Source organism: Hippoglossus hippoglossus, chromosome 4 (assembly GCF_009819705.1).
Source record: "Hippoglossus hippoglossus isolate fHipHip1 chromosome 4, fHipHip1.pri, whole genome shotgun sequence".
Taxonomy (NCBI): Eukaryota; Metazoa; Chordata; class Actinopteri; order Pleuronectiformes; family Pleuronectidae; genus Hippoglossus; species Hippoglossus hippoglossus.
The window spans coordinates 7,081,981-7,101,379 of NC_047154.1; the positions used below are offsets into that span (position 1 = coordinate 7,081,981).

Here is a 19,399-nt window from a genome sequence, read left to right on the forward strand (position 1 = left end):
GTATGGGACGCACATGTGCGTGACAGACACAGGGAATGCACAGGAGGATTGCTGATTCTCACCATAGATTTGTTCTAATGTCACAGCAGCTCACTCCTGTGCTGCTCACACCTTCTGAGCTCTCATGTGTGTGCCCTGCATTCTGGTCACATGATCAGACTTCATATTGTGCATGTAACTCACACACACACACACACACACACACACACACACACACACACACACACACACACACACACACACACACGCACGTGCAGGTTATATTTTCTCTGTTACACTGATTTATGACTGTGCTTGAGAGTATTTTTAGACTTGAACTGGAGGAATTCATCTTTGGTGTGCGTGGGTGGTGTGTGTGTGTGTGTGTGAGAGAGGGAGAAACAGATGGAGCCTTCCATAGCCACCGTTGTTGTTCATCGATGAAGATGTGCGTGTTGCTTTGGGTGAAGTGTTTCTACGCATTTGTGCAACTGATGTGGGAGCTGTGCTTGGTATAGCCCACATGTCCTGCGCTGAGTCACACACACACAGGCTGTTTATAAAAAGGTCAAACGCAGGCAGAATGTGGCAGGGAAACCCTCTGGGCATCAGCTACTGCTTATGTGGTTGTGACTACAGGCTTCAGATTAACCACCACTACTAATTGATTCCACAAGCTCAACACCCGCATTTCCTGCCATGCACTTATCCGACGTGAGTGATGCTACACTGGGTGTGTTTCCGTCTCTTCTCCAGATGGGTGCAGGCTGATTAGCTGACTTGCCATTTGGTCAACACTTGCCCTCAAATTGTAAATCTTTCATGATAAATGTCATTCTTCTATTCTCTGTCATGTGCAAATATGAGCGCACACAAATAAAACAATGGTACTAAGCAATATCTATTTTTTGCCTTGGTCCATTTCTTACACATGGCCTTCTTCACACGTTCAAAGAGACGTAATCCAATTGAGATTTTGCTTTGGCAGAAAAGCTTGCACACAGCGCCCAGTGAGTTCAGAGAAGTCTAAGTATGATGAGGAAACTAAAATGACAACTGTCATCCAGCTTTAACTTGCACTGAAAGCTTAAATAGAAATTGCTGTGAAGCAGGAGCATTTTAAGGTATTTTAGGAACCCGTGGAAAAGGGACCTTGGGGGGGGGGGGCCCTACACCAAATCAAAAAATGTCAGACTGTGCACATAAATAATAGTAAAGTAGCTAAGTTTAAGCGTAAACTCCCTCCCAAAAACAAAGGTACAGAGTTTTTGACAGTAGGCTAGAGGCACGATGATGGTGTCGTTGCCAATTATAGAATATACTCAAGGGGCCGCCCCCTCTCAGCTAGGGGCCCCAGGTAATTGCTTATTGTGTCTCGCCTGTGGCAACACTGCTGCTAAGAAGTTGGTTTCAGTGTTAACAAAGGGTTGGACTAATTCTGAATGTAGAAGAGAAACTGATAAAAGAAACAGCTGCAATTCTCTGGAACCAAAATTAGGGCAAAGCTAATTCAGAACAGCATGTCAGTAACCATTTACAGAGTCAAACACATTTGCACCATTCAATAACAACAGCCTCTTTCAATTTGAATTAATTGAAACTTTAATGATTTCCCTCCTTAGAAGAAAAGATTTGGAGAATAACATTTTCATAGGTTTAATATGTTTCTGTTGTTTGATGGCAGCCTTGTGATTTCTAGGAACAGCTATGTCTGTCTCCCAGGTCTGGTTTTAGATTTAGGAGGCAATGTGATCCAAATTGCCACTTGCCTTCTCCCACTGGCAGAGAGGTCTAAAATAAAAGCCATGATTTTTTCAGCTGCTATTGAGCCTGGTGCCACTTTTATCCTGGCCCCAGGCTCTGTCCCGGAGCCCGTATATTCTTCCTCCTACATCTGGTTTTATTTTCCCTCTGGCCAACTTGTGTTAGTGCTGAATGTGACATACTTTCTGCCTTTCTGCCTTAGCTTCATGCATGAAACTAAGTTCTTTCCAGAGCCAGTGTCTTGGGATCTTTACCCAGTCAATTTTAATGTTCCTTCCAACAGTGCTTGCGTGTCCCTGCATTCAACACCACTTTGGGTCTTTAATGCTAAACACACTACATCAGCCTTCCTTGATTTAACATACATATGTGTAGTAGCTGCCATAGATTCCTTTGCATAGCTTCCTTCTTTTCCCTGCTGCAGCAGCATTCGCTCACTAACCTGCTTTGTATGGGTTAAATCAACCCTCTCAACATACTGGCCATCCTTTACAAAACATGCTTGCTTCTCACACATAGCTGCAGTTTCCACTTCTTTTATTTCGTAGGTTTGACCCAAGCCCCCAATTTTGTTCAATTTTACACCCACGCTCCAGCAGGAATAATGGCTGGTAAGTCAAATCTTTGTTCTAGCTGAAGCAAACTGATTGGCACCGGTGTCTTTACATAATCATGGTTCTGTCAACCTAAGTCACTAAGACAAATCTCAGCGTTCCGCCAAATCAAACAATGTGCTAAGAAAACAAGGAGAATATAATATTAAATATAGAAAAGCTGGCTTATTGCTGACCCCAGAGTACTGCCATATGTTACAGTTACATTTCTTTTGACAACCAAAGACTTATGACTTTGGCTGGAATAACAACATATTTGACTGAATGCGTCATCAGACGTTACATCCTATCCCTCCACCAACAGCTGCTATTTGTTTTTATGGATATTACTTTCACTTTAATTGTGTGAGTTATAAATTCATTTCATTTAGCTGACGCTTTTATCCAAAGCGACTTTCAATAAGTGCATTCAACCATGTAACCATGTAATGTAATAAATAAATATCTGTAGTGAGAGTCCCTGAATCCTCTAGGTTTCTGAGTTAAATGACTGTAGGGATGGAGTGGACTACATTACAACACGTTCGGCTCATGCATCTAATGAAATCTGCACTGCCCGGCCTTACAGGCCTGGCCACTGCTAATGAATAGAATTATAAAACGAGAAAACAAAACCTGAGGCTTCCGTGCTATTATTTACTCTAAAACTAAAACGGTCTCCTTGGGAACTGTTTGACTGTCTCCTTGGTGTTATGTGAGGTGGCTGTTTCTGTGTTAAAGCTTTGAGCAAGAACAAATGTGGGCCTTGGGTCCTAATCCCTGCTGCTAACAGAAGAGCTGTCTCCAAATATTGAATATATTAAGCTTTGTACTCGCAACAACTCTGCCCTTGAGGCTCTCTGTCGCTCTCTCTGTCTTTTCTGTGTGGAGTGAGTGAATGGTAATAATTACTCCAGCCATGTGTGAGCTGAGAGTCTGCATGAATGGGGCAGGATCTGTACTTTTCCGATGGACTTTTTCTGAACAAGACAAAATCAGACGAGATGATAGAAACGCCTTTAGTGTGATGACTGTGAAAGGTCAGGTTGATTATTTTAAAACTAAAAGCTGCGATCTGGCATCTTGTGCAGTATAAATGTGAGGCAATTTCAGAGAGAGTGAGAACTATTTTATTTGTACACGCTACAGACGCAAAAATAAAAAAACAAAAAAAACAAAAAGAAAACAAATATCTCCCAGTGAAAAAGCGCTGACACACACTTAGAAGACACTGACGAAGGAGTTTGTGGTGATAAGAGCGGACGACGGTGTCGGGGGTGCTGATTACGTGATCTATGCAGCAGAGTTAATACGTCCCTTCCACCTCTCGCCTGAATAATGCAGAGGATTTGTTGCTGCTGTGAACGCGTCTGTGCAGAAAACCTCCCGCTGAGTTGAACATGTGTGAAAGGCAAACTCGGTAAACTTCGGAACCAATTCTTTTGATTTTACCCAGAGGTCGTGTCTGAAAATGTCTCATATTTCTACACTGTCCCAGAATGGACAAACCAAACACTGTTTCTATAGAGAGGGCTTTCTGTGTTTTTATGTCACCTGAGGGCCCCCCCATAGATCTCTACTACTCGCTTGGAAGGGGAAGGTGAGGTGAGGGGTACCCAGCTGGTCGCAATCTGAACCCACGCTGCACCGTTTTATCTATCGTGTAGTTTTATGACACTTGGACTGAAAACCAGCTATTATCACAGCTATCTGCGTGCGTGTCTGTGAACTGCAAGCACCCAGTTAAGGGATGAAATCCACCACCTGGAGTCAGATCTCCAAAACAATGGATAAGCTGCTCGACGACTTTGTCTTCACTGCTGCTGCACATTTCCGCCATTTCCCCATATACGTCGACGTTGGTTTCTCAGCTGCAGCCTCGATCAATCCCATTAAAAATGCCACGAGGTGGAGATGTCAACTGCTCCTGCTCTTTCTCCTGGTTATCCACTCACCATATTCCGTTATTGCTCTACCAGGCGAGATCACCCACCTCTGAGATGTCCCAGATGGTCTCAGATTCTGAGGCCACACACACTCCCCTGGCTGGCCTTGTCATACACTGACACTGTACCGGTCAGCCTGAAGGGTCTAGCAGCCGTGGAGAGTGAGCTGGAGCCAGGGGTCGCAGTCTCCATGACAGTCACCCCAACGCTGTCAGATGATCTAAAGGACCAGCCCTCTAGGCTTCAGTGTGTAGCTCTACCCCAAATCCAGTTTAAGCTTTTTATTCGGAATTTGACCATCTGCTCTTCTCATTTCTGCCCTGACTGACCATCGTCATTTGAGTTTCACCAAGCTACAATTGTAGTAACCTGCATTGTCCTGGCTGTGTATCACTCAGACATCAATCAGTCAAAGCCTCTGATTGGCTGACCGGCTGATATAACAAGTTTGAACAAGCGACTTTAAACAGGGTTTTTTAACTTATACATCTTTTACACCAAAATAAGCAGGTGTACGCGGGTATTTTAACTTTGGGTACATCACCTAAAAAAGGCGATTGACACCCTTTCCTGTTGCCCATTTTGCCAAATTAGCATGTTAATCCAGTTGTCATGGTTCCATCACTGCTGATCGGAGCTGGAGTTGATAAAATCCCTGGTCTACTGCAGAGTCATACTGATATGTGTCGATTCCCCATTGCAGACAAAAGCCAAATGTTAGTGGGTGTCAGTGAGTTTTTGACAAATGGAAAAGGGGTTATAGGGATTTCAGTGGTGGTTGCTTATTAATCTTAGGGCACATTAACTTGCCTTGTTGGCACTTCAGGGTGCTGCAGCACTCACTTTGGGAAGCACTGCAATGTAAAGTCTTTAGTTTGAACCATCAGTGTTGGAGACATTCACTCCAACCATCATTACATTATTGGAGGTGTGAAATCTTCATTTTCCCTCCTCGGTCACCCTCCCTCTTTGCATGAATATGTTTTGATTCATGTGTGAATCGTGTGTGCGTATGAGTCATTTGAGCGGGTAAAGGTGTGAATGAAAGTAAAAGGTCAGTCTCACAGGGCAGCAGTCAGGATACAGCAGCATGACTGTAAGGACATGCTGTGATACTAGTGCTGCACTCTTTGTCACGGCCGGGGGGAGGCTAGAAAATCTCAGAAAAGCATTGGCAGGGACTGTGGTTAAGATTTAGGTCCCTTTAGTTCTGACTTATCTCTGTCCCAGTGGAGAAGGAGGAACAAATCAGCCAGCAGTCTCATTCCTGCGGGCAATGAGCTATGTTTCCTTTTGTGTTATTTCCCGATGAAAAGCCTACAGTTTTATCAATAGCAAATGTAAGAAATACACTGCATGTGTGTCTGGTATTTTTCAGTAGAGAGGGGCGAGTGAGGCACAGGGAGACTACGGAGCGAGGGCACGAATGCCAGAGTTTTGAAAGAGTCAGTGGAGAAGAAGAAAAGCACCAGGGAGAACGCGTAAAAGCACGAAATAGAAAGAAATCCCCATGCAGGTCTGTAACTAAAACACACAGAAAAATAAGGAAAGACAACAGAAGTGATTATGTGATTCTTTGTCATCTATGTCCTCAACAGCAGCAGCAGATGTAGGAGGGATGATGGCGAGGGCCAATAGAAAGAGAGACAAGGAGAGCAGCAAAATGTTCTCTACTGACAAAGAGGAAATTAAAATCTGACCGACTTTTAGTCTAGACTTTCAATCTGTGTGACGAGAGAAACTGTCCTGAGGCAATTTTTTGTATGTTGTAAGAAAATAGTGCTGTCCTTAGCTGAATTACATAATTTCATTTATTAGAGAAAGTAAAGAGAACTGTACATTGTATAAAATATGAATGCGATGTATTAGCTTTTAATGTATTGAAGTTTAAGATTTCTAAATGTTTTATTGCTTGTCGAGTAGCCCTGGAGGAAGCTATGTGAACTGTGCTTCAAACTGATTTTCTTTTACAATGACTTTATTGATCATTTAACCAAATATACCATCAGATATATTACACAGGCCGAAGCGTGACACATAGAACCACAGTAGACGGACCTCAGACCATCCACTGATACACAGAAACCAAGTCAGCTTTTTTTCTTAAAAGTAAGAAAATAAGTAAGGCCTCCACAATGTCAATTATTTTTTTTTAACATGTTATGAACACATTGATCATTTATTTTTTTTATTTTCTTTGCCAGTGGTTTGATAAATTAGCCATAGCTTTTGAAATAAAAGAAACAAAAACTCAACACTGACGACTACTTGGTAACGTGTCCTCAGGTCAACAGATGATGACAACCACTGTCAGTACAAACAGAATGGAGCCTGTATTTAAAGGCCATACCACAAACAAACAGAAAGAAACATATTACAAGTGCTTGGATCAGTACTTTTATAGACACCCAACATTTACAGTAAAGAAATGTGAGTCCAACTTAACGCATACCCTAATATATAACTACTGGAATTGGCAATGTGTTGTGTCTTCTCTTGATCCACCCACACTCGCTGGATGATGTGCCAGAGAATGTCCATGTCCCCTAAACAGATAACACCCCACATCCTTGTTAGAGGCGGCTCAGGCCTGGATTCTCCCGGTCCAGCGTTCTCCGAGGGACAAGTTAACCTCTGGTAACAATCCAGTCTTTTTGTTTTGTCCCCCTGCAAACTCCTGGCAAAGTCTCAAAGTTCCCTGGCTGTACGTTCAGATTGTGAGATATCCGTAGAGCTACAGCACTATTCTAAGCTTCTCCCACACAGCAAGCTTATGGTGGTTGACCAGTCTAAAGCTCTGCCTTCCACATTCCTTGGTCAGTGCTCGGAGTGCCGCTACAGCAGGCTGCCTGGCCAGGAGACGATGGTCAGGGTGATTCTGCCCCGCAGCTCCTTCAGAAGGCGCACCAACGCTGTGTGGGTCATCCCCCAAGTACTCTTCCCGTTCACCTCGAGTAAGATGTCCCCGCACCTACACAGAGAAAGATCCCCATTGAAACAATTAGCTTAATTTAGGCATGTAAATGTAAATGTAAATGTACACAGGTCCGCTAAAGACCTGATTTCAGACATGCACTGAACTCCATATAATCTAATGAAATTATCTGGAGAGGACCTATGTGAGAACACAAGTGTCTGTTTCCGTTGCAGTGGACATTCTCAGGATCTTTTCCTGTCACCCCCCTCGTAAAAACTCTGGATTATGTCCGAATCAGCCCATGTAAGAATACAGCAGGAGATTATCCGAGGATTCACCGTGAGCAAATGGGGCGCATTGATTACGTTTCTAACACACAGAACGTATACACGTAGAAGCCATCGACAGAGATGTCAACTTGGAAAGACCAGAAGATTAGAGATTTTTTGTCAATAGGGTCCGATGCTGGTGTTGATAGAAACGAAAACACGTGACCCTGCCTCCTGCATGCTACACAGCTTTAGAGTACCAAGAAATAATTTGATCCATATACACTATATTTTTTTAAATGATACCATTATTTTGCAATTACATTTTTTGAAGCTGGTCAATATAATTTTGCTCATGGGCAATAAGAGGTGATATAGGCTGAATACCTTATCCTGCCGTCATTGTAGGCTGGCGTCCCCTCCACGATGGAGCGGATAAAAAAGGATTGATTGCAGTTGACCTCCTCCTGACCTCCAACGATACTAAAGCCCAGGCTGCCCGAAGTGCTCCGCCGCAGGATGATGTCTTTGCAGCAGTAGAGATGCCTGCATGAGCCAAGAGGGAGCTTTAAAACACTAATCTCTCAACTTCACCTTTAACGTATATGACATATACATATATAAATATATATGCTGTGTATCCATACTGAGTGTGAACTGTAGCTAGGCTGATGAAACCAGCTCTGCTCAGGAGATAAAGGCCTGGTAGCCCTCATGAGCTGAATGATAAGGCTTTTCCTCTCAGAAGACGTGATCCAATGAGACTGATGGGACTTCTATGTCAGTCTCATACAAAGAGCCCAGGGCTGAATGAAAATTTAATTCAAATCCTTTTAGTTGCTCCACTGGTCTAGACTCCGTTCCCATGGTGGTTTCGTACTTAGTTATGACTCATAATCAATTGGAGGATGGAGTTCCAGGATGAGCACATTTTTATTTCACTTGTAATTGTGGTGAAGATAAATTCATATGCTAAAATCTGAGTGGAAGTTCTGAAAGAAAGTTGAACTGATATAAGAGCAGTGAAAGTATAATGAGTATTCTCTCCCAGCTGGCTCTGTCAAAATGTTACTCGGCACCATCTGGCAGAGGTCAGAGGAACCAGTGTGGGGGTGTCAATTATACTGGGCACAGAACAAGTAGGAGGTAAGGTAGAAAAATGAATATGGAGTGGATTCAGGAACGCTCACCTGGGTAGCTGCAGCCATGACACCCACAGTGGGGAGTAATCGTCATTGGGCAGCAGACTCTTGGTGCTATCTGTGGGTGAGGGTGTGAGGCAGGGCGGCAACGGGCACTCCTGCAGGCTTTCCTCAGGGGGACGCATCTCTAAGACCTTGAGCACGACAGGAGAGGTGGTGTTTTTCAAGTTGGCCACGGCCTCGCCTCGCGTCACCCCCGTCAAATCCACGCCGTTCACGTTTAGCAAGATGTCACCTGCGGGGTGGGGAAGTGGACAGCACAGCTCATCATCCACCCGGGTTGGCTGCCTTGATAAGAGGCTTTTTTTTTTAAACTCACAGGACAGGGACTCATCATCTGCCTATTTAATATTCAACAGCTTCCCTGCTGGAACACAAAAGGGATGGAAACCAAGCGCCACCTGTGCATTAAAAAGGCTCCCAGTGATGAAAGTGGTGCACGAGAAACAGACGGCTCGGTCCAACGCGCTAGTAAACAACTCGAAGGACACTGCATGGATGTGCGAATGCAAAATAATAGTTTTTAACAAAACACAACCATGTTTCATAACCACACAAACAGAGACAGCCGCTGCAGCTGGACAGGGAGGGTGATGACAGGCTTAATATGGTGATATTTTAAGATGGATATGTGGGAGTTAGCAAATCTCTCACTCCCCTGCATGGAAAACGCATTATCGGATATAAAGATTGCTGCAATCACATCCAGTTATGTGTGATTTTGCTCCGATCAAGTACTCTACACAAATACACAGTCGGCCCTGAGCACTGCGATGCTAATGCTTGTTTGTGTTTTTTGTTTAGGCGTGTTAGAGCCAATTTGTGGAGCGCTGAACCGCAGCAGCACCACAGAGTTTAACTGCTGGATGAATAACCGTCATAATGAAACACGAGTCACGAGTGTTCATCAATCAGCATTTCTGTTATATACACAGTATTCATCACCAAATTGAAATCCATGACATCCCTGTGCTATGTGACAATCACACAGAACAAATACTACGTTCCCCAGTGAGTAATTATTTGCGCAAAAATAATTTGCACTGAACAAAACATTTCTTACAGTAAAAAAACGAGTCTGATAATTCCAGGATTAAGTGGAAAGGCTTTAATAAAATGAAACAAGACATTCATTAGTGATTGACTTTACCTTTTCGAATGGAGCCCTCCTGTCCCACCACTCCATCCAAGTCCACGTTCGTGACGTAGATGGGGAGGTCCCACCCTCGGCTGGACATGCCCCCTGCCACCGTCATCCCCAGGGAGTCGTAGGGTTCCTTAGTCAGAGTAACTGTCTTCTCGTAGCACGCGGGCTTCTGGCAAGAGTCCTTCACAGAGGAAAGGTGGCAAATTAATAATGGCTGTTATCTCCAGTTTTGTAAGGCCGTGACCTTTCTCTGTAAAGTACATTGAGATAATGGACGTTATCATTTGACATTATTTGAATATCACTGAACTGAAATGTCAAATTTTTAAAAGTCACAAAGCAGTTTTTTCTTTATATCCCAATCTTTATATATATATATATATACTTTATGGTCCAAATGTGTTGGTAAATGTACATATATTGTCTTTCTTTATGTATTCATATTCATATAAACACTACAACGCAAGACCAAAACATGACATGAACTCCAAGGGCACCTTCAGACTATATAAACTGATTAGATTTTACAGCAGCACATTTGCATATTAATGAGGACTGTTTTCTCTGGGACCTGCGATAGCCCCTTAATGTTTGGAGAATTCATATGAAAACCACCCGTGATGTGCTATTGGGAGTCCAATGACAGAGACGTGGTCGCTAATTAATGAATGACCTCATTAGCATAAGTGGTAATGTATATATGGTGGTTATTAGAGTGGAACATCAGGCGGCTCAAGAGCCTTTTCATAATGTGTCCACGTTTGATATAGAGAAACTGATTAATTCAGAGACGTCATGGTTTGGAGAACGAGGCTGTGAGTTGGATATTCCCGGGTGAGTGTGTGTTGGATGGGGGAGGGCGAGGGAGCGTAATGAAAAACACACGGACACATTGAGGTTGATGGGATGTAGTGTGTGCTGCTTTGTTAATGTGCTGCATTCACACGCTTCTGCGGCGCTCACAGGAGGAGAGCACTTGTGGTCACGTGGTTCTGAGGATGGTGTCGCTGCGTAAACACCATCCACACGTAACTGCCTTCCAATGCAATATGAAGTAGGTTGTAGTGCAGTGTATTGCACTGTGTATTTAATATGTAATGGGGGCTACGATGGTGAGAAAGACTCATCTTATGTAACATTTTCCCCCAGCAATATGTTCAGAGGTAAACTACCTAAGTAGTGGTGACATTAAAAGGAGTCCTTTGACATGTACATTTGTGTCAATACAGAAAACATCACCTGGATGGCTTAGCCCAGCATTGAACTCTGGAGGTAGAGAGAAACTGCTAGTCTGCATCTGTCCTACCAGCTCCAGTAAAACTTAGTAATTGCAGTGATACATTATATATATTTGTTTAAACATAAATAAACCAAAGGTTATACCACAAGGTTTTGTTGGGGTTTGTATTCTGGGCACAGTGAACTTTAATTAAGGTGTTTTTTAAGCTGTTTTCAGGCATGTACTGAGGGACTGGATGTGCAAATATGCAAATGTCCGAGTCAGTTGCCGCCACCATTTCCCAAATTTCCCCGCAAGACCCCTTAATAGCCTATGTGAGAATACAGCAGCAGCAAGCGAGTAGGCGTGTTGATGCAAAACTGATTTTTAAAAAAAGGAATACAAATATACAAATATGAAAAAGAAGAGCTATACTCGCATAAGACACAGATGAAGATGTCAACTTGGAAAGACAGAGAGATTTGTGAGCTTTCCTTGATAAGGGCAGATGCAAGTGTTGATGTGTTGTAAACAAAAATGGGGCTTTGCAGCAGAAGTTATGTCCTGCCTCCTGCACGCGTTACCCAGACACCACCCCTCACCGGAATGTTGGGGACATTATCCTGTTGCAGTGAACATGTCTGACCCAAACAATCTCCTGTTTGGACCCAACGTTCGTAAGGTTTTTTTATTTTTATCTTTGGACGTAGCAATGCTAGCTGTTTCTGGTTACTTGCTGTGGCATCGTGTTAACCCATCAGTTGTGAGAGCAGTATCAATCAATCAAAGATATTGAGCCTGTTTGTCACAACATTGAACTATGTGAAGCCCGTAGTGTTTTGACTGGAGATACATTTTCGGGACAGTAATGTACAGAAGCTGACTTCGCTGGAGAAAAGCTTTTGCTGCGCGATGGCAGACGATACCCTTAATCCTGCAGGGTGACGGGATGTTCTTTCTTTGTGGTGAAAGAAAGATGGCTGATATGAATGCAACAGCTCTGTGCGAGCAGAAGACAGTCTGCTGTACTGCCTGAATGACATGCTTTGATGGGAGAATAATAGTCTACCTCCATGGATCATTTGCACCTGAAAGGGAATATTTATCAGGAGAAGGGGAGACGGTGGAACAAAGCTTTTCTCTGTGTATCTGTATGTGCTGCTCACCAGTAGTGTTTGCTCGATATCCACGGGGGAATATGGTGGGGGACCGTCCATGCCCCACGGAGCTTCTTGTAAGATGTCTGGTGTTGGTAGGCAGATCTGACGAGACACTATGAAGTGGACGGCCTCCTCGCTTGCCTGGAGACCGTTCAGAGACAAAAGAGATCAGACATTAGTGCCAAATGATACTGAGACAATAAGTATTCTTTCAAGTTCACCACTCTTATGTCTGCCTGGTATTTTAAGGCTACAGCCTTTCCAGTCTTAATATTAATCTACGCATATACTGGATAATGGCTAAAGTCACAGTGAACAGAGTGGCATCAGTCTTATCATCAAACTCTCTGCCAGAAAGCAAATAAGTACATTTTCCAGAAATATTTAACAGTTCCTCGATAAGTGGTCATTGCAGCATCACAGATAAAATGTTCATATTCACGTATATCACTAGACTGTGAAAGTATGATATTTTCAGTCTGGGTGACTCAGCCCTTCAACAAGAAATTTGCAAAGGAAAATTTGAATTCACTGCCACCCAATAGTGACCTATTTTGCAATTCAAAGACCCACCGATGAACTTGCCAGTCCCACTTTCATTCACACATTTAAATGAAAGTGCTCCAGTAGACCCTGAGCTGGCTGCCTGCCCCCCCTCCCCTCTCTCATTCCTCTGAGGTTTCCTCTGGTCTCTGCTGCACAGAGCTGACTCCTGAATTAGCCAGCTACAGCCCATTATTGCCTTAGTTGGACTAATTTAATTTCTTCCCTGCCAGTTCTTAATCTCTGACAGAGCGTGCCCCCTCCTCTTGGCTCCTCAGAGATTCACAAGAGCCAGTCAGACTGCTCAGACAGGAACTGCGGGCCGAGAGACTCGGCACAGTCGGCCACAAACATTCTGCAATTAACCATGATTAGCAACAAACACACCACCATTGACTGGCACCAACCAGGAACCAGAGGCAGCTGCATGGTCCGGCCCATCAGGGAATAGCCACAATTAAATACCATTAACTGCAGTGAGTGCAGACACAACAGCACAGTACAACACAATTAGCCTGAATCACCACAATTATCTTTAATACCTCCGAGACCCTGGGTAAGAACAGATCCCAGTGTTGTTTGTAGTCTGTAACAACATGCAGACTTATTTGAGTGTCACAACTATGAACTTTCTATAAAATGCTCAGACCTGCTGTCTTAGTTAAATCGATTCATTTAAAGGAAGACCGACTTTCCCTTGACCTTTGCTGACTGACCTGGATAAGCAGAGCAGCATGTTCTGGTGCTCCATAACGTAGATCGTGCCCGTTGATGGCCAGCACGCGGTCACCAACACACAACTGTCCGTCACGAGCTGCCAGGCCGCCCTCCAGCAGGTGAAAGATGAAGACTCCGTGCTCCTCTGGCCGCCTCACTAGCTTAATGCCCAGCTGCTCCTCTGGAGTGCTTTTATTCAGGACCACATGGATGCTGTCATCCCTCAAGGGATGCTGGGGTATTCCGTGAGATGGGTGACCCCCAGCGCCATCATGGCCGTGCCCATGGCCATGCAGGTGGCTGTGTGAGTGCGAGCGGTAGCGATGGCGCTGCTCTCTGAGCACGGTTAGGCGGAGGAGTTGGCACGGCTGTTTGAGGGTCGCCACGGCGTAGCAGTGGGGTACATTGCTGATGTCGATGCCATTTACCTGAGAGAAGAGGAAATAAATTACACATTGATTCCTTCTTACTGTAATTACATCTGCCAAGGAGGTTGTGTTGTTATTGGTGTTTGTTTGTTTATTTATTTGCGGGATAACTAAAAAATGTAGTGATACCTTCAGGATCATGTCCCCAGGCAGCAAACGTCCATCCCGTGCAATGACACCTTCCCTATAGATATCCTGGATGAGGACGCGAACCAAGGGGGTCTCATTGCCGCCGACAGTGCTGATAGCCAGCGGATCTGAGGGATCCACCCGCGTGATCTTAATACTGGTAAGTTCTCCATCAGGGATCAGGTGATGGAGCTGAGGAAGAGCCAGCACTAAAAAAGAAGATAAGAGAGAAGGAAAAGGCGGATCATTATCTCACCGCATAATGACAAGAAAAACCACATTTGAAGAACAGCCAAATAAAACACCAGAGGAAGTAGGAGATGAAGTGAGTGTTGCAGAGTGAGAGAGAGACACATAGAGGGAGAGAGATTGTGTTGGAGAGGATCAGCGGTGAAACCAGCTGTCCCTACTCCCCCAGGTTAGTTAAACAAACTTGTACAAGCCAAAAGGGAAAATTTACTTGGCTGATTAAACCGGCTGATGTTTTAGTGATTAGTCATATACATCTGTAGCAAGTATGCTTGGGAAAACCCGCAATTTCACATTTCCACAGTTATTACTTGGGTGGGGATGTAAGAAAAGCAATAATACACACAAGCTTTTTTTTTTTATAGTTCAACCAGTGCACTGCAACAAAGTTAAATAAAAATGTGTTTTCTAGTTTTTCTTGTTACAATATATCTATCCGAGGTTTTTAATTGCTGTCACAGCATATCAAACCATTTAATTGGCATTTGCAGCTAATTCTTTAAACTCAACGCAATCAATACACCGGATTTTGCCTCTACAATCAATACAGGATTTAATTAGAAAAATATTTCTCTAAGCATACGGCCATTATTTTATATCTCACGTTTCTGAGAAACATCTACTTTTCTGCCAGTTCTATCACCTTCTCTTGTGCACGCTCCCCCGTCACGCTCAGTGGTGAATTCCGCTTACCACTGGAATGACACATCCTGGACTGGCCTATGTGGAAGTGGGTGGGGATCTTTCTGACTGTTTTGGCCAACAGCCTTTGCCAATAAATTATAGAGAAGATGTTTTTCTTGCATTTCTTTTTCTTTGGTTATGAGAATTCTCTCCCTTTCCCTGTTCCTCAGCGGGCTCTCTCCCCCTGAGTCTCTCACTCCATAGCCTCAGTCGTTCTTTCTACTCACGCTGCACTTTCTCCATTCCAAAGTCAATATTTTGTCTTTATCACAGCAGATTGCTCCAAGGGTGGAGAGCACATTACCACGGTGATCTGCAGCTATTATGTAACCCCTCCGTCTCTCCATCCCACAGCCTTTCAACCTCTGTCTCATCCTGTCATTTCTCTTTATTTTCCACCCTCCTTCGTCCACGAGGACATTGCTATGCCTTATTTTTTATGTATCTGCTCTTCCCTCCATTTTTTCCTGTATGGATCAGACCACACATTGAAGACCATTTAATATTGCAGCTGATCAGACTATACCTCACTCTCCATCCTCTCTGCCTATCTTGGTGTCTTTGGCAGCAGGCAACGCAATGAATATTTAATCTATCCTCTCAGCCTCCACAGTGATGGCCACAGAGAATAATCTAGTCCCTGATCATTCGTCATCCTTCGTTCTTACGCAATACCACATTCCTTCTCCTCTTCTCATCATGCTGCACTTGTACTTCCAGCATTAAGCTCTTGGATACTTGGCTGTGTTCCCGACTCTACTTTACCATACCATGAGAGTCATGCTGTGGATATTACTTTAAATATCTCTGGAGCACATTTTCTCTTCCACACAACATCTTATGGATCTAACATGTCGAGAACACGGCTCTCTCCGTGGACTAGTCCATCCACTTGGTGCACACCTGGCGACCCCGACTGCGCTGGAGGGAGAAGGGGAGGAGATAGAAGGGAGGGTGAGGTGGAGAAGAAGAGTTTGGAAAGAGAATAAAGAGGAGAAACACAAGGGGCGGAGGATGTCATCAGCCATCTCCAGTGACCCGCCCTGTCCAGAGTGCCTGAGGCGGCCACTCTCCCTCCTGATCCGTCTCTAGTGATGCACCAGTGGACTTACGCAATCTGCCACTGAATTATTAAAGAAACATATGCTACTGTTACGCTGTGGGCTCCCAGCTGTGTCACCATCCTTGTACAGCCAAGGTAACATTGCACATACACACATTTAGAAGCACGCACGCATGTTCAGCTCTCTCGCTCTCTCTCTCGCTCTGTCTCTCTCCCGTATCCTCTTCTAAGATAAGAGCTGTAAAGTGCAGACTCAGCAGTGACATCACTTAATCAAGAAACATCACAAAACGTCAGAGAACAGATGTGTAGAGCTCGATCCATACCTTCCTGTGGAATTCCAGTGGAATTCCTGGCATTGTCTCTCTCCTCAGACGTCTCATTGCTCACTGCGTTGCCACTCTTGGTCCTCCGCAGGACACTGAATGCCCGGTTCAGCCTCCTGAAGGAGCGGCTCCTCACAGAAGATCGGTCAAAATTTCTGACTGCAATGGAGACATGGGAGAGAGAGAAAGGCACTTTATAGGTTACCTCACCCTCAACATGCCCGGACATGTCTGGATCTGCCTCCTCACAGCCAATGACATGCCTGTTCAGGCTTTAGAGACCATTAAGACTGAACAACACAACTGAGTGGGAAAAACCTCAAAAGATCTGTTCAGGTAAGAAGATTAAATACCTGTATGATCCCGTCTGAATTATATATTTATATATTTTGTTTTTATACTTTAAAATATGATTTTACCACTTTGGTCAGTTTTCAGCTGTCGTGTTGATGTAATGATATGAAGCACTGTTTTTACAAGTGGGTCTTTTGTTTCTTTATATTCTGCCAGTTTAATGCTATTCTCCTGATTGGCAGTTGGTGGTGCGATATAATAGCAACGCACCTACATAGGCTGTGAATAATATAACTTGTAGTAAGTAAATATCAAGGATGTACTGAGTTGGCTATAACTCAAGTGACATTAATTCCTCATACCTAAACTCAGCATATTTGTCAATACAAAGTACCAATCCATCCATCCATCCATCCATCAATCCATACATCCATCCAGTATCTATGATGCTTGTCCTTTAAGGGTCACAGGGCAGCTGGAGCCGATAATGATAACACGTATACCTCCATGAGCAATCCCTTGATGCAAAGGAACATGACTCATTAGCCTGAATAAATGTAACTGATAAAAAAAAGCAGTGATTTTTTCGTATATGGCAGTAATGCAACTTGACATTTGACAATAAACCGATCAAAGAAGAAGTAGAAGAAGAAGCGATAATATTCGTAAAGACAGAACTAAAGAAATTGAACTGTATGTAAAATAACTTTTATTAAGAAGGCACCACACGGTAAAAGCTGAGCCTGCTTCAGCTTTTTTTGGTCAGAAAGTCCTTTTGTGTCTTTTCCCACGAGCCCGTTGTAGCAGGATCTGATGTGTCATCGCAATGGTCTCACTGAAACGAAGGAGGAGTTTTTTGGCCTCGACTCAGCCTTTTATTCAGAGGTTTATTTGTTGAGCAACTTTCAACAAGACCAAATAGAGCACCCTCTTTGCGGCTAGTGGAGCTGTTTTCAACCAGTGGCTGTTTAATTAATAAATCCAATCATTGCTGAGTATAGTTACATGGTTGCATAACCACAGCAGTGATGTAACAAGACGTGGACTCTAATGACCTTTTTAAAAAAAGACCCTCCCAGAGAGACTCTCGTCTGGTGCTTTGCTTTTCTCAGAAAAAGACAGACGGGCAACAGGAGGCTGCAGTGGAGAGGCAGCAGCCGTGGCCCTGCTGCACTGAGCTCAGGGCAGCGAGCCTCTGCAGCACCCCTCCCTCTCTTTGTGGGCTCGGGGAGATGCAAGGGCTCCTGACAGCCACATTACTCTTTAAAAGCCCCAGCCGCTTCTGGAGCTGACAGCTTGTTCAGCAGTAGTGGTGCTCGTGGCGGTGGTGGTGGTGGTGGGCACTCAGCCGGCCGAGCCCAAAGTGCTGGTGCAGCGTCATTTGGTGTCCCCACTGCTCACGTTAGGGGCGCGGGGGGAAGCGATGGAGGGCCAGCGTAGAACACCCGTGACCGTTTCCTGGTTTCACAGGTGGGAGCGATGGAGGGAAAGCTGCGACCACGTCATTCGGTATTAACATACCTCTCCTTCCTTTTTTTTCTTGAGTACATAATGTACCTGCCCTCTCCGTGACTTTCTCTCTCTCTGCTTCTCTTCCGTTTTCCACAGAGAGACTTTATGGATTGGTGGAAAAAACAAGGCAGTAGAGCTAATTGGCTGATAGGATTTCTATCAGAGATCATTAGGGAAAACAAAGACTGTGTTCGAGGGTGAACGAGTGGCTGGGCTGTATGTCGAGAGTCTGCAGGCGTAAATGTATGTTTGGACATAGATCACTTGTATCAGGTTTTGACCAGGAGACTATGTAACTGTGACTAGAAAGCTCTCCACTCTCTATTGATTTTCAATCTGTCATTCTGGCTTAACACACACTCCCTCTAGCTGTCTCCCTCTCTCTCTCTCACTCGACAGATAACTTCAGGGTAACATCATGCAAGACCGAACATGACCACACACACACACACACACACACACACACACAAGTACAAACATCCATTCGCCCACTCACACTCACTCTTCTTGGAGCCGCTGCGGGCAGCCAGGCTGGTCGTGCTGCCTGACTGGCTGTTCTCCTCCATGCTGGGGTCGAAGGCAGGGTTAACCAGACCTGGGTCATCAGACAGGAGGGCCACAGCGGCGGAGGTGGGGCCATCGTTGGGCAGCGTGGCGATGGTGAGCTCCGATGTGCTGTCGGTGCATTCGCCCTCCTGCGAGCGTCGCTTCCTGTCTGCCGAGAGCCCATAGTGAGAGGCCCCTTTACACCTGCACACAGAGGTCAGAAGGTCACTCTCAAGCTCATATTACACAGTTGGCATGGTGCAATTAATACCAGACATGTTGATGAAATGGTGACGTTGATGATGTGACATAGCATGCTGACATCCTGTAATGAACTGCATGTCGAAGCAGCAAAAAAACAAAAAAACAGCACCGCTTATCACAGTATAGTGAAAGTCAACAAATTCATGTTAACATGGAAGGAAAAGGTCATGTTCTTGAGAAATAATGTGAGCAGATTTCAGCATCTCCTCCAGCCTGAGGCTCTCTGCACGCTGACCTCTGTCTTCTACTGTGAGACTGCCTCACACAAAGGCTGCTTATCTGACCTTAACACTCACGCAGAACCTCTCCACCATACCAAGCAGCCGCAACAGCAAAATGTTGGCGTAATATATTTCCCACACAGTAGCTCGCTGAGAACGTACCAGGAATGTCATATTTACTCTCAAAAAGAAAAAAGTGGCAGTTTCTGTTGCTTGAGCACCTTCTT

At 44.4% G+C, this 19,399-nt stretch overlaps 1 protein-coding gene across 4 annotated transcripts in view; it reads right to left on the reverse strand.

The window, feature by feature from the left end:
* Positions 1-6,242: 6,242 nt before the first annotated feature.
* Positions 6,243-19,399, reverse strand: part of lnx1 (ligand of numb-protein X 1) — a 33,285-nt gene continuing 20,128 nt past the window's right edge. For 2 of the 4 annotated variants that reach the window (XM_034581876.1, XM_034581878.1), the window contains 9 exons: positions 18,638-18,891; positions 16,336-16,494; positions 14,014-14,222; positions 13,456-13,884; positions 12,203-12,337; positions 9,821-9,998; positions 8,659-8,905; positions 7,856-8,014; positions 6,243-7,253 (listed from right to left, as the gene is read on the reverse strand). In XM_034581876.1, coding sequence (XP_034437767.1) covers positions 7,118-7,253; positions 7,856-8,014; positions 8,659-8,905; positions 9,821-9,998; positions 12,203-12,337; positions 13,456-13,884; positions 14,014-14,222; positions 16,336-16,494; positions 18,638-18,891 — 1,906 coding nt within the window. In that variant the 3' untranslated portion in view covers positions 6,243-7,117. The remainder of the gene's footprint in view (positions 7,254-7,855; positions 8,015-8,658; positions 8,906-9,820; positions 9,999-12,202; positions 12,338-13,455; positions 13,885-14,013; positions 14,223-16,335; positions 16,495-18,637; positions 18,892-19,399) is intronic. The other 2 variants (XM_034581877.1, XM_034581880.1) reach the window with 1 other exon arrangement.